Here is a 13,434-nt window from a genome sequence, read left to right on the forward strand (position 1 = left end):
TTTATTTAACTAATTTACCTAGTAAGTAGTAATACATCCAAAGAGTGAAGGGTTAAGCACAAGCCATGTGCTTGTTTTTGTTATCTGGTTCTTGGCTGTAAAGTGAAAGTGATCTAGGAGCACACACTCACAGATGCAAACGTGATCCCATGGTGCATATATGTATGTAAACCGTGATGGCACCACACATGGGAGGTATTGCTGCAAACATTGGAATGAGCTCAATCAGTTTAGTGTCAGAGCTCACAGTTTATTCTAAACTGATGAGATGTAAATTCTTTTAAAGCATTGCCTAAGGAGATTTTGTGTACCATCACGTTTGCACGCAGTTTTAAGACTTGGCATGTTTGGTATCTATTTACTCAACGCAACATCATCTTTTATATTTTATCAAATATTGGGTATTATATTGTGTTTGTGTGCAAAAAAGTTGGGCAGGTGGAATCTGCACCCTTTCATAAATTTGTGGCCTGTGCTATAGCAAAGTGGTAGGTCTCCTGCTGCTATTTTTCACCAATAAAGCCATTCCTGCCTTCCTCGGAATGTGAAAGGTATTTTCTGCTTGTTGCTGGAGCATGTGATTTGGGTCCACTTGACCACAGACATATGGTCCAACAAGCATGACCAGGGAGATCCTGCTGCCAGCCAGAAAGGATGCAGGATGGGGTACACTGCTGGAGATGGTGGTGCCGCTCATGTGTTGCAGTTTGGTGATGGTAACAGTTTAATCACCTTCTTCATTGGCCTAATTTGGTGACTCCTCAGAGCCACCATTCCTACCCAAGTAACTAAGATCCACAGAAAATGTCATGTGTGAAAAACAGAGTGTACAATTAAGTGCAGCAGTTCAAACGTTAATGGTAATATAGAAGAATAAAATGGCCACTCACATGAATGACTAGTAAAATAAGCAAATAATGAGCATCCTTTATGAGCATGCCATACCACAGTCAGTCCAGAGTCAGCTCAGATGGAAAGCAAGAGGATCTTGGCAGTCTGAATATGCCCCCCCGCAGATCATACTCCAGCATGTAGAGGCCCATGGAAGCCTTGTGATGTCATCTACCAGGTATGAACAGGTGAGTATAGCAACTTGTTTTCTCAAGCCTACCCAAAGAGGATGTCTCTTATTCTAATAAGCCAGACAGCACCTGCCCAGGGGAAGGGACAGGCTGAACTGAAGGACAAGCTAATTGGATGGCTGAGCAGAATACAAAGCCCGGACATTATATAATGACATAAGACTTTCCAAAATTAGTTAATTAAAGAAAACGTTTTTTTTTTTAAATACATCTAAAACTGAAAAATAAATAACAGAAACAAAAAAAAACTGAACTATTAGAATGCAACTTAATCTACTGTATATACTTTTTTTAAATATATACTTTTTATACTATTGTTATGCAGATCGGCCATTGTGAATAGCTATACATATATTCTACTTATTCCTGTAGGCATATGTTGATATTTTTTTTTTAGGAATTGTTGCTTAGCTCTAAGACAGCCCCAGGTGTCCTGTTAAAGAGGTTTTTTTTACAGTTATTTCTTTTTTAGTTTCAGTTGGGTTTATTATTAAAAAATTTATATTAATTCTCTCATTTTGGGAAGTCTCGTTATTATATAATGTCCCCTGGGCTTTGTATTCTGTGCAGATAATGTATCCTTCAGTTCAATCTGTCCCTTCACCTGGGCTGGTGCTGTCCAGTTTATTAGATGAGAGACATCCTTCTTGGGTAGGATTGAGAAAGGGGGCAGTTCCCAAAACAAGTTGCCATGTCCATCTGTTCATAGCTGTCAAGTGAAGTCATGAGGCTTCCCTGGAGCTCTACACGCTGGAATGTAATCATCTGGAGGCACCTCCGGACAGCTGCAATCCTCTTGTTTTCCATCTTTGCTGGTTCTGGGATGATTGTAGAGTGGCAGCCTCATGAAGTATATTCATTGTGTGCATATTATATAAATAATTCATGTGTGTTTCGCTATTTTTCTCTTCCACAGTATTTTACCAATAAAGTTCATACTGCTGCATTTAGCTGTACCCTCGATGTTTTTTCTTTCATTGCCAGCTCAAGATACCCCTAATATTTGGAAAAGCAGCAGCAACAACAGGCAGAAGATAGATGTGTTTTTCCATTTATGCATCTGAGCAGTGATTAATTGCCAAAGAGAAGATATATTGAACCATCTTGAGCTCTGGACTTTTTCATGTGACAATGGGACAAACCTGCTGCAGTTCATATGATGAATGATTATGTGGAGTCAAGGACTGATGTGGACACATTGACAACATATGACTCACTTGACTACTGTGTTGAGGCTAGTCCAATGGCTTAAGCTTGCCCATTATGGGCTGTGGCTTCAGGGGGGAGTTTCCAATGTGTGCTGTCAGTGCAATAAACAGAGCCCGAGCAAGGACTTCCACATTTACCACCACCTGGCCAGCCTTTATTATCATTTCCTGCCACTACTGCTGACCAGTAACCATTACCATCTCCTGTCACTGCAGGTGGCCTGCCATCCATTACCATGGATTGTCAACATCTGATGGTGTCCTTAGTGGACTTTCAACATCTGTCAGTGTTCCTAGTGGACTGTCAACATCTACTAAGCTCTGGGGAAAATGAGTGCAACTGCAGTGGCAAAGTGCATAGTCTATTTGCCTTTAGTAAATTCACCCCTGTGTCTCTTAAATCATCCACTGTAATTTTTATTATTGGAAAAAAGGTGCCTAGTCTCTTCCCTTTCAAATGCAAGTTCTTAAAAAGACTTGCACAATGTTCATAGTGTCTCTGTAATACGTCGGTTTTGTGTTTTTGACTTAATCCAACAGTATACAAATACCCACTCAGTAACTCCCTACCAGGCCAGTTTAGGCAGGACTAAATATCAATGGAGCTATTAACCACTTGCCATCCTGAGGATTTACCCCCCTTAATGACCAGGCCTCTTTTTGCTATTCAGCACTGAACTATTTGAGCTCATAATTGCGTGGCTATGCAATGCTGTACCCAAACAAAATGTATGTCCTTTTTTCACACAAGTAGAGCTTTCTTTTGGAGGTATTTGATCACCTGTGATGTTATTTTTTGCTCTATAAACAAAAAAAGACCGAAATTAAAAAAAAACAAGCAATATTTTTTACTTTCGGCTATAAAAAATATATAGTAAACTCAAAGTTAGTTATAAATTTAGACCAAAATGTATTCTGCTACATGTTTTTGGTAAAAAAAATCCCAATAAGTGTATATTGATTGCTTTGTGTGAAAGTTATAGCGTCTGCAAACTATGGAAGATACTGCAATTTATGCCATTTGTTTGCTATACAGCGCTACACTAGTTTAGTTGACAATTGCGCGGTCATGCAATACGGTACACAAATTAAATTTATGTCCTTTTTTCACACAAATAATTCTTTTGGTGGTATTTGATCACCTGTGTGCTTTTTATTTTTGCCGCTATAAACCAAAAAAGTTTTAAAAAAAAAATTTTTTTGAAAAAAAAAACAATATTTTCTCATTTCTGTAATAAAAATATCCGAAAAACTCATAAATTTAGGCCAAAATATATTCTGCTACATGTTTTTGGTTCAGAAAATCCAAATAAGTGTATATTGATTGCTTTGTGTGAAAGTTATAGCATCTACAAACTATGGTATAGATATTGGAATTTACACAGCTTTTACTTTCTGACTGCCCATCACATTTCTTGAGGTGCTATAATACCAGGATAGTACAATCAACCCCAAATTACCCCTTTTCAGAAAGTAGACACCCTAAGCTATCTTCTGGGAGGCATATTGAGTCCATAAAAGATTTTTTTTCTACAAGTTTTTGGAAAATGACAAAAACATTTTTTTTTTTTACACAAAGTTGTCATTTAAATTATATATTTCTCATGGGTATATGTGGAATTACACCCCAAAATACATTCTGCTACTTCTACCAAGTATGGGGATACCACATATGTGAGACTTTTTGGGAGCCTGCCCACATACAGGAGCCTGAAATCCAATGACCAATTTGAAAGCCTGAAGATGCATAACTTCCTTATTTCACTTTCTCACTACCTATCGCAGTTTCGGAGGTCCTGAAATGCCAGAATAGCACCAAATGACCAATTTTTGGAAAGTAGACACCCCAAGGAAGTTAAAAAGAAGCATGGTGAGCAGGGGCGGACTGACAACTCATGGGGCCCCCGGGCAATAGGGGATCATGGGGCCCCTGTGTCCTTGCCCAAACTCAAAAAAAGTATGGAAAAGGTACCAGGGGCATCTCATGGGGCCCCCTACTGACCCTGGGCCCTCGGGCAGTGCCCGAGTTTCCAAATGGTCAGTCCGCCCCTGATGGTGAGTATTCTGCAGATCTCATTTTTTCTCACAAGGTTTTGAAGTATAAAAAAAAAAAGAAAAAACAAGTTTTTGTTTTCTTTCTTCATTTTCCAAAAATTTGTAGCAACAAACGAGATCTGCAAAATACTCACCATGCTTTTTATCAAATTCCTTGGGGTGTCTACTTTCTAAAAAGGGCTCATTTGAGGGGGGGGGGGCTTGGTGCTATCCTGGCATTTCAAGGCCTCTGAAACTGTGATAGGTAGTCAGGAAGTGTAATGAGGAAATAAAGCCTTTTAAAAGCCTGAAGGTGCTTATTGGAATTTGGGGTCCTGTACTTAGCTAGACTGCCAAAAAATCTCACATGTGGTACCCCCATACTTGGGAAAAGTAGCAGAATGTATTTTGGGGAGTAATTCCACATATACCCATGGCATGTGTGAGCAATAAATAATTTTTTTTGTCATTTTCCAAAAACTTGTGGTAAAAAAAAAATTCTTCTATTGACTCAACATGCCTCTCAGCAAACAGTTTGGGGTGTCTACTTTCCAAAAAGGGGTTGTTTTGGGGGGGCGGGGGCATTTTATGCCCAGCATTAGAAGTTTATGCAATACATCATTCACTCTAACCACCTGAAGACCAAGTCTTTTCTGACACTTTTTGTTCACATGAAAAAAATCTGTATTTTTTGCTAGGAAATTACTTTGAACCCCCAAACATTATTAATTTTTTTACAACAGACACCCTAGTGAATAAAATGGTGGGTACTGCAATTTTTTATGTCAAGCTAATTTTTTTGAAAAACATGCATTTTATTTACTTTTAATGCACAAAAACACAATACATTGGCCAATTATTTGGTAAATTATAAAAGATGATGGTATGCCGAGTAAATAGATACTAAACATGACATGCTTTAAAAGTGCGCATGCCCCGTGCAATGGCGACAAACTGCATACATTTTTAATATCCATAATGCTTTAAAAGCCTTTACGACCTACCATTTTAGATTTACAGAGGAAGTCTAGTGTTAGAATTACTTGCCCTTGATCTGACGTTCATGGCGATGCTTCACATGGTGCAACTGCTGTTTACATAGCGGCACAGGGTCAACGCTTGACCAAGCAGTTGTGCGTGTGTGCGCGTGTGCGGGGGGGCAAGGGTGCTTTTTTTTTTAAGTTATTTTGATTTTTTTAAATTATTTTTACACTGTACCTTTCATTTTTTTTCACTTTTAATGCTATCATAGGGAATGCAAATATCCCCTATAACTTCAATGGGTGTTGCCATATATTCTTTTTTGAGAAATCTGGGGTCTATGAGACTCTAGATAACTCCTCTGCTCTTACAATTATCTGATCTCACCAAGATTGGTGTGATCAGATGCTTTCCCAATTTGCAAACGGTGCCGTTTATATCGTTGAAAACTGAAGTGATGAAATACCCGTTGCTTCCTATTTCTTAGACTATAAAGATGATTGACACCATTCTGGTCTCCATGCAGCTCTATGGTCAGCTGGCAGGAACATTGGCTGCATTCTCAGCTTCCCTCGATGGCACTTGACTGCCTGAGGAGGCTGTGGAACGCAGTGTGTGGGGGGGTATCTTCTCCCGCTGCTTGGAAAAGCAATCCTGCAGCCACTAAGATTGCAATACCAGGATGATATCTGCAGCTGTAGGCATCATCCTGGTCTAACCAGTACGTCGCAGGTTCTTGTTGGGTATATACAGTATGCTATGTATTTTTTTTTGTGTATGCAACCTGTGGGCTGAATGAAAAATAGAGAAGAAATCTTTGCCAGAAAAAGTGTGTGGTATGCCCACCATTAGAATATACCGCCCTGCATTCCCTCACTTCTAATGGTGGGCACACTTTAGGTCGTACGATGCCACGTGCACCAATTCCAAGATTGTACAAATGTCTAAATAGCGGCACGTTTGAATAAAAATTGTTCACGCATAAGTGGTACTCCATATGGAAAAAGGATGATACCAAGTCCCAAACTATCTTGCCACTGCTCACCATGTAGTCTGGGCATCAGGGGGGCTCCACGTTAGTATTTTTTCCCTCATAAATCTGAAACGTATATGTATAGCCTGTTGCCCTCTCACAGGTCTTATACATCTTGACCCCATATCTGGCATGCTTGCTGGGGAGAAATTGTTTGAATTCAAGGTGGCCAGAAAAATTAATGAAGGACTCATCAACGCAGATTTTTTGCTGAGGAGTATAGACATCTGCAAATTTTTCGCTAAGGTGATATACAAGGGGCCGAAGTTTGTGGAGCCAGTCAAATTCAGGGTCACCCCAAGGATGACAGAGTGTATTATCATTGAAATGCATAAAACACATTATACTCTCATATCTATGCCTGGCCATGGCAGCAGAGAACACGGCATATGATGAATCGGGTCTGTAGACCAATACAACCGCAATTAATTTTTTTAGTAATGCCCATGTTGAGGGTTAGGCCCAATAAAAATGTATATCTGGAAACTGTAATGGTTTTCCGTGTGAATGGTCTGGCAAGGTTTGAATTTGGGTTGGCGGCGATAAATTGTTGTGCATATAAATTGCTTTGATCCACAATGCATACAGATCTTCTGTGAAAAACAGCTCCAAAAAATCAAGGGGAGTAGTTAAATTTGCTGTTTCCACCTGAATTACGCATTGGGCAGTGAATGAGGGAAGTACGGGTGCTGCAGAATTTGTAGGCTGCCAATCAGGGTTTGCAAGCACATCCGGAAGCATACTGGGGGCTCTACGGGCCTGTGTGTGAATTCTTGGTGGTTGCGGGACAATACTTGTGCTTGTCACCACACCAGCTTGTACTGCACTTATGGGACTTGCCATGTCACCAAGTGATACTGCAGTGCTGGTATGTGGACGACCAGGATGTACTAGGATGCAGGTGCTCGCCAGTTCACCAAAAGGTTGAGCAGCACTAGTACTGGCACTCTGCTGCTTTAGGGAGTCATCAAAATTTACCAGCAAGTGCTAGCAGAGATCAGGCCTGATTCTGCAAACACTGCAGTTTTGTGTGCAATGTATCAAGTGACAGTGGCCTACTGACACTGCACTTGCTGGTGGAGAAGGGGGGGTAAGAGTAGGGGCTAAACGCAAGTGCTGGCAGGTGCCCCGGCTAATCCCACTAATGCTGTGTTTTTGGGGATACTATACATATACATATGTGAACGCTGGTATAGTGCTGATCTGATCAAAGATATTGATCCGTTCAGACACTATACTAGCAATGGAGGTTTATTGTGTATGAGCGTGTTCCTGGCAATCAAGGGGTTACATGTGATTACTGGTGTACTGACAGGCAATCTTACACTATCTGGAGGGGTGTGAAAACCATGAGAGCACGAATCACGTATATATACGTGATTTTGTGCACCTGTGCTGTCCTATAGCAGTATTTCTGTTATAGGGCGGTCAGAAAGCAGTTAAAGAACAGGTTTGCGTTGCGGTGCTGCGTTACTTTAACTGACAATTGTGCGGTCAAGCAACACTGCACCCAAATGAAATGTACATCCTTTTCTCCCCACGAATTGAGCTTTCTTTCAGTGGTATTTGATGGCCTGTGCATTTTGTTATTAAGCATGTCCAGTAAAAAAATAAAAAAAAATCAGATTTCATTATAAATTTATATAAAATATAAAATAAATGTATTAAGCAACATGTCTTTGCTAAAAAAAAATCCAAAATGTGTAAATTAATTGGTTTACGAGAAAGTTATAGTGGTTACAAATGGCGGTATAGGTACTGGAATTTTTTTTCTAGTACTAATAATGGCGGTGATGAGCAACTTATAGCGGGATTGTGGCATTATTCTAATACTGGGAGGAACTGACTTGGTGTCACTGACATCCCCAGTGACACCAATACAGTGATCAGTGCTAAAAAAAAAGCACTGGCAATGTACTAATGGCAGGAATGGGTTAACATGAGGGGTGGTCAAAGAGTGTCAGGGATCGCGGCTCCGTGGTCCACGATCGCGGCTCTGTCCCCCGCGCATGCGCATTGGCGGCAGATCGCGCCGGGACACAGGCACTAGGTCCCGGCGAGCCGCGGCTGACAGGACGCCGCGCATGCGCAGTAGGCGCCGGGGGCGCGCCTCAGGCGTCCAATGACAGCCGGGGGCGTGTCCTAGCCGGCCAATGACAGTGCAGGGCACACTATTTAAAGATGCCCTGCACTGTCACAGATTGCCGCAAGGTCTTCCTGTGATCCTGAGTTCCTGCACCTGTCTAGTGACCCTGATTGACCCTGACTACGCTGCCTGCCCCTGTGATTGACCCGGATTGCCCTGACTATTCTGCCTGCTCCTGTGATTGACCCGGATTGTCCTGACTACTCTGCCTGCTCCTGCGTTTGACCCGGATTGCCCTGACCATTCTACGGATTGACTTCCCTGCTGACCCTGCGTGTGACCCGACTACTCTTCGCCTACCGATTCTGTACCCCGCTTACCCTCACGGGCCCACGATCCGTTACTACCCTGCTGGGGCCGCCATCCTCTTCATATCTGGCTCTCCCGGTACCTGTCCCCAAAGGTCTCCTCAGCCACTGGTGGGCCTGCTTGGAGGTCGTGACCTGGCCCGGGACTGTTTCAAGTCCATCCCCACCATCAGGGGCTCTGGTGAAAGCACAGCCCGGGCTTAGACCCCACGCTCTGAGTAGGTCTGTCAGTTGGCAGCCTGAGGCACCACCTGGCGGATCATAACAAAGAGTTAACTGTGTGATGGAGTGTTTTACTAGGGGGCGGAGGTTGTGTTCTTCACTGTAAGCACACTGCTCTGGATGGCTGTGCTAAGCCATCCAGAGCAGTGTGCCCAAACGGACAGGGAAGAGAGCTGTTGGTAAATAATGCAGACCTCCTCCCTGTCGGTGATGGCCAGTAACCACCAGGCGCCGGCGGGTAATGACCGGCTGGGACATAGTGATTTACACCTGAAGCAGAAATTGGCTGCATGGGTAGGGCGTGCGCATGGCTCACACACGCCCCCTACCCGGAAATGCAGAATAACATATATATATATATATATATGTGTGTGTGTGATTATGTGTGCAGGGGCCACCCTGTAGCATTAGATCTACTATAGGGTGGTCCTAAAGTGGTTAATAAAGAAGGTTGGCACCACATCTCACAGACAATAACTTTTTTACCTTTTTTCAGTTCTGTTGGTTCCTTTGTAGGCTTCTTTTCTGAAAAAAATAAGTGGTCAGTGAGACAAAATTATAGTTTTATTGTAGTACATCTAAGCAAATAAATACAGGTTTAAGAGTATATCACATATGCATTATATTAAATGTCCAAACAGAGACATTATAATCCTCTGTAAATTTACCAAGTACACCTTTTTCAGGAATTATATCTTTATTTTTAAAATAATATGTTTAATATAATTTAAATTGCTTATATTTCTGAGGCATTGATGACACAGCTGTAAAAATGCAACTTATATTTGTAAGCTAACATTGTCAATACTGTTATTTGGAAAATTGTAAGGCTGGTTGTATTATTTTAACTATTTTAAAAAGCTTCAGTGTTTGTAGAACTTTCAGTTCTTTCGTACTCCTTTTATGAATACAGGATGTACCTGTATTCATAAAATGATTTTGCACCATTGTATTGAGCTTTTTGATACATATGCGCCATAAGCACAGATCATTAGTTTCCATTGGTATAGGGATCATAAATGCAAGAGTCACAGCTAAGACCAGGCTCCTGCTCTAATTGGTGGCCTGGGCTAATTTCTATTACTGTCCCACGTAATAAAATTATTATTTGAGGTGCTCATAAAAAATGAACCACAGCAGACAAAAAAGTTTATGATGAGCAGCATGTCATGTGAATCTTCGATGTTGCATAATCAAGGGCAGTGGAGAGGGTGAGGCATAAAAGGAATCCAATTCAGAATTTGCACAGCTTTAGGTATGTTGATGTGTCTAGCTTAGAACAGCAGTATCTCTTATTGAAAACTACAGCTGAAGAGATTTCTGCCTATTCTTGGTCACATTGTTGCATCGCAAGGGCCTGCTATAATGTTTTGCTTAACTCAATCAATGTGAGCAAGTCAGTGCTTATTATTAGCACTTGAGATCTCTGTGTGCTACCCTGATTGCTTCTGACAATTCTTATAAAAGCTGTATAAATAATGGGAGGTATCCTATCAAAATAATATTTAAGTATACTTAAACGTGCAATCTTGTTTAATCTTTCAATACTGAAAGGAAATCCTTAGACTGCCAACATATGACTTTAGGAATCCACTCGTTCAGCTATACTCAGAATAATTCAGATAGATTTGTTCCTTTCCAGAATACACACACAGTCATACAGTCATTACCAAAAATGTTGGCACTTCTACTTTTCTGTCAGATAATGCCCCCCTTTGCCCAGAAAAGTGTTGCAATTACAAATATTTAGGCATTCTCCTGTTTATTTCTTTTATTTTAAGTTTCATCCAAGCACATAACATCCCCCCCCAAAAAAGTTGAGCCCCCCCTACATACAGTATGCACACATACGAATGTAAACTCACACGTCAAGGCGCCTATGAGGAGGAGGAGCCAGAACAATAATGCTAGCACAAGACCTCCTCCATAATGCTAAACTGATGACCTATAGGGCCTTTGAATTGCCTATAGAAAATATAGGGTACTGAAGTTTGTCACCATTTCATAGGCACACACAAATTTAAGGTATGCCATGTTGGATATCTATTTACTCTAAGGTGCAACCTTGTCTTTTATATTTTACCAAAAACTTGGGTCATTTATTGTGTTTGCTTGCTCTAAAATTCCCCTTAGTGTGTTTTTTACTGAAATGTTGCATTTCCTAGACCTTTGTGGTAATATCGTGTGACATAAATAATTGGAACTACCACTATTCTATTGTCTAGAGTGTTTGCTTTCAGAAATATACAATGCAAAAATGGCTCTTGCAGCAAAATGGTTAAAGCTGAGCTCTTGGCTTACAAACATTCATTAAAACATATTCATCAATAGCTATGAAAAATATAATTCCAGTTTGTGTTTATCAAATGCCTTTGCAAATCCAGATATTTCCTTATAAAAGTAGCTGTGACATTATCACTGTGCTGTACATAGGCTGTGCAGACAGCAGAGCTATGGGTGGGGGCAGCAGACTTCACCCACTACAGGCTGCTTGTAGAAAACTACCGAAAGGGGGAGACAAGACAAGATCAATTACCATGTAGCCTGACCAGTCTTTATTACAGGAAGCTCCTGCACAGATGTTTCACACTGGATTACTGCACAGATCTGGGAAATGTACACAAAGCACTATGGGGAGGCCCACCTAGATCCAGTTCCAATGGGATGGCCCTTTGTTCTTGTGCTTTGGATCCATCAAGTTATTCACCCTAGTTACCAGAATTTCCCTGGGCTTCAATGAGAGGGACATTATTGACAAGAATAATAGCAAGTAGCTGTTTTCATCAAAGTAGTGATTCTCAGCCTGACTCTGTGTTATTATAGAATCTCAGAGGCTATGCTATACAGCCACATGTTATCCTTGTTGAGTCAAAGATACACTGCTGTGAAGAGTCCATTTACTAAGCGACATATCAGCATGGATGTCACATCACTACCTTAAACTCAGTCTTTCAAAAACTGAGCTTGTAATATTTCCTCCTCCCTGATCCCCCACTCACGACTTTACCATTAAGATCAACAGCACAACCATTGGTCCTTCCCCTCATGCCAGGGTGCTAGGCGTAATCCTAGACACTGACCTCTCCTTTGGGCCCACATCCACTCACTGGCTAAATCCTGCCGCCTCAACCTCTGGAACATTTCCAAAATCCACCCCTTTCTGACCAATGACACCACAAAACAACTTATCCACGCCTTGGTTATACCCCGCCTCGATTACTGCAACTCCCTCCTCACTGGTCTACCGTTACACAGGCTATCCCCCCTTCAGTCTATTATGAATGCTGCTGCTAGACTCATACACCTTACCAACCGATCAGCGACTGCTGCCCCTCTCTGCCAATCCCTCCACTGGCTTCCACTAACCCAACGTATAAAATTCAAAATACTAACCACAACTTACAAAGCCATCCACAACACTGACCCTAGCTACATCACTGACCTCATCCACAGATACCGCACAAATCGCCCACTCCGCTCCTCCTATGATATCCTCCTCTCTAGCTCCCTCATCACCTCCCCCCACGCTCGCCTCCAGGACTTCTCCAGAGCCTCTCCCATCCTCTGGAACTCCCTACCACATCATGTCCGGTCAGCCCCCACCCTGACTGCCTTTAGGCAATCTTTGAAAACTCACTTCTTCAGGGAAGCCTACACCACCTCCACCTAAAAACTGTACTTGAATCACCTCCGCCAGATTATCCCCCGCAGCTATCACCTTTTGTATCACCTCCCCCTTCCTTTAGATTGTATGCTCCATGAGCTGGGCCCTCCTATTACTTCTGTACTGAAATGCATTGTAATTGTACTGTCTCCCTTATATTGTAAAGCGCTGCGCAAACTGTTGGCGCTATATAAATCCTGTATAATAATAATAATAATAATGTATTGGACCATGTTTGGCAGTTTTCATTATTCTACAGGGTATGCGTGTTTTGTCATACTGAACCTGTTTTGCTTTATTACTTCTAACTTTGCACCTATTTAGTAGACTGAAAGTTACAGTTACTCCCTGTCTGATTATTCAGCTGATTACCTACTCTGTTAAAATAATATTTATTACTGATTTAAATAACAATCTATTTAAATTTAAAGAATACAAAAATGCCCTCTGCTGAAAAATATATGAATGTTAGAAGGCTTTGCCAAGAAAGGTCCATTGCAAATATTCAATTTACCAATGAGTATCTTTAAGTTTTGAGAAGTTAAACATTATTACCTTTCTTTGCCTCTACGGGCACCTTTACTGTTTTTTTCACGGCTAACGCTAAAAAATAAAACATTGCAACTGTTAATTAAGTTAGACCAAGATTTGAGAAAATGTGTGGTAATAAGCTACAATTTGTGCAAATATCAACATGCATGTAAAACGACTGTGTAATACATTCTGATACAGTGTAATACATTCTGATACAATCAG

At 41.2% G+C, this 13,434-nt stretch overlaps 1 protein-coding gene across 50 annotated transcripts in view; it reads right to left on the bottom strand.

Moving 5' to 3' along the window:
- The window catches only part of TRDN (triadin), a 974,263-nt gene that overhangs the window by 410,816 nt on the left and 550,013 nt on the right, over window positions 1-13,434 (bottom strand). For 49 of the 50 annotated variants that reach the window (XM_089686429.1, XM_089686384.1, XM_089686382.1 and 46 more), the window contains 2 exons: window positions 13,234-13,281; window positions 9,501-9,539 (listed from right to left, as the gene is read on the bottom strand). In XM_089686429.1, the coding sequence (XP_089542555.1) occupies window positions 9,501-9,539; window positions 13,234-13,281 (87 nt within the window). The remainder of the gene's footprint in view (window positions 1-9,500; window positions 9,540-13,233; window positions 13,282-13,434) is intronic. The other variant, XM_089686422.1, reaches the window with a different exon arrangement.

The sequence above is a fragment of the Staurois parvus genome, unplaced genomic scaffold, assembly GCF_062004578.1.
Source record: "Staurois parvus isolate SC_StPar_1 unplaced genomic scaffold, SC_StPar_1.0 ptg000397l, whole genome shotgun sequence".
Taxonomy (NCBI): Eukaryota; Metazoa; Chordata; class Amphibia; order Anura; family Ranidae; genus Staurois; species Staurois parvus.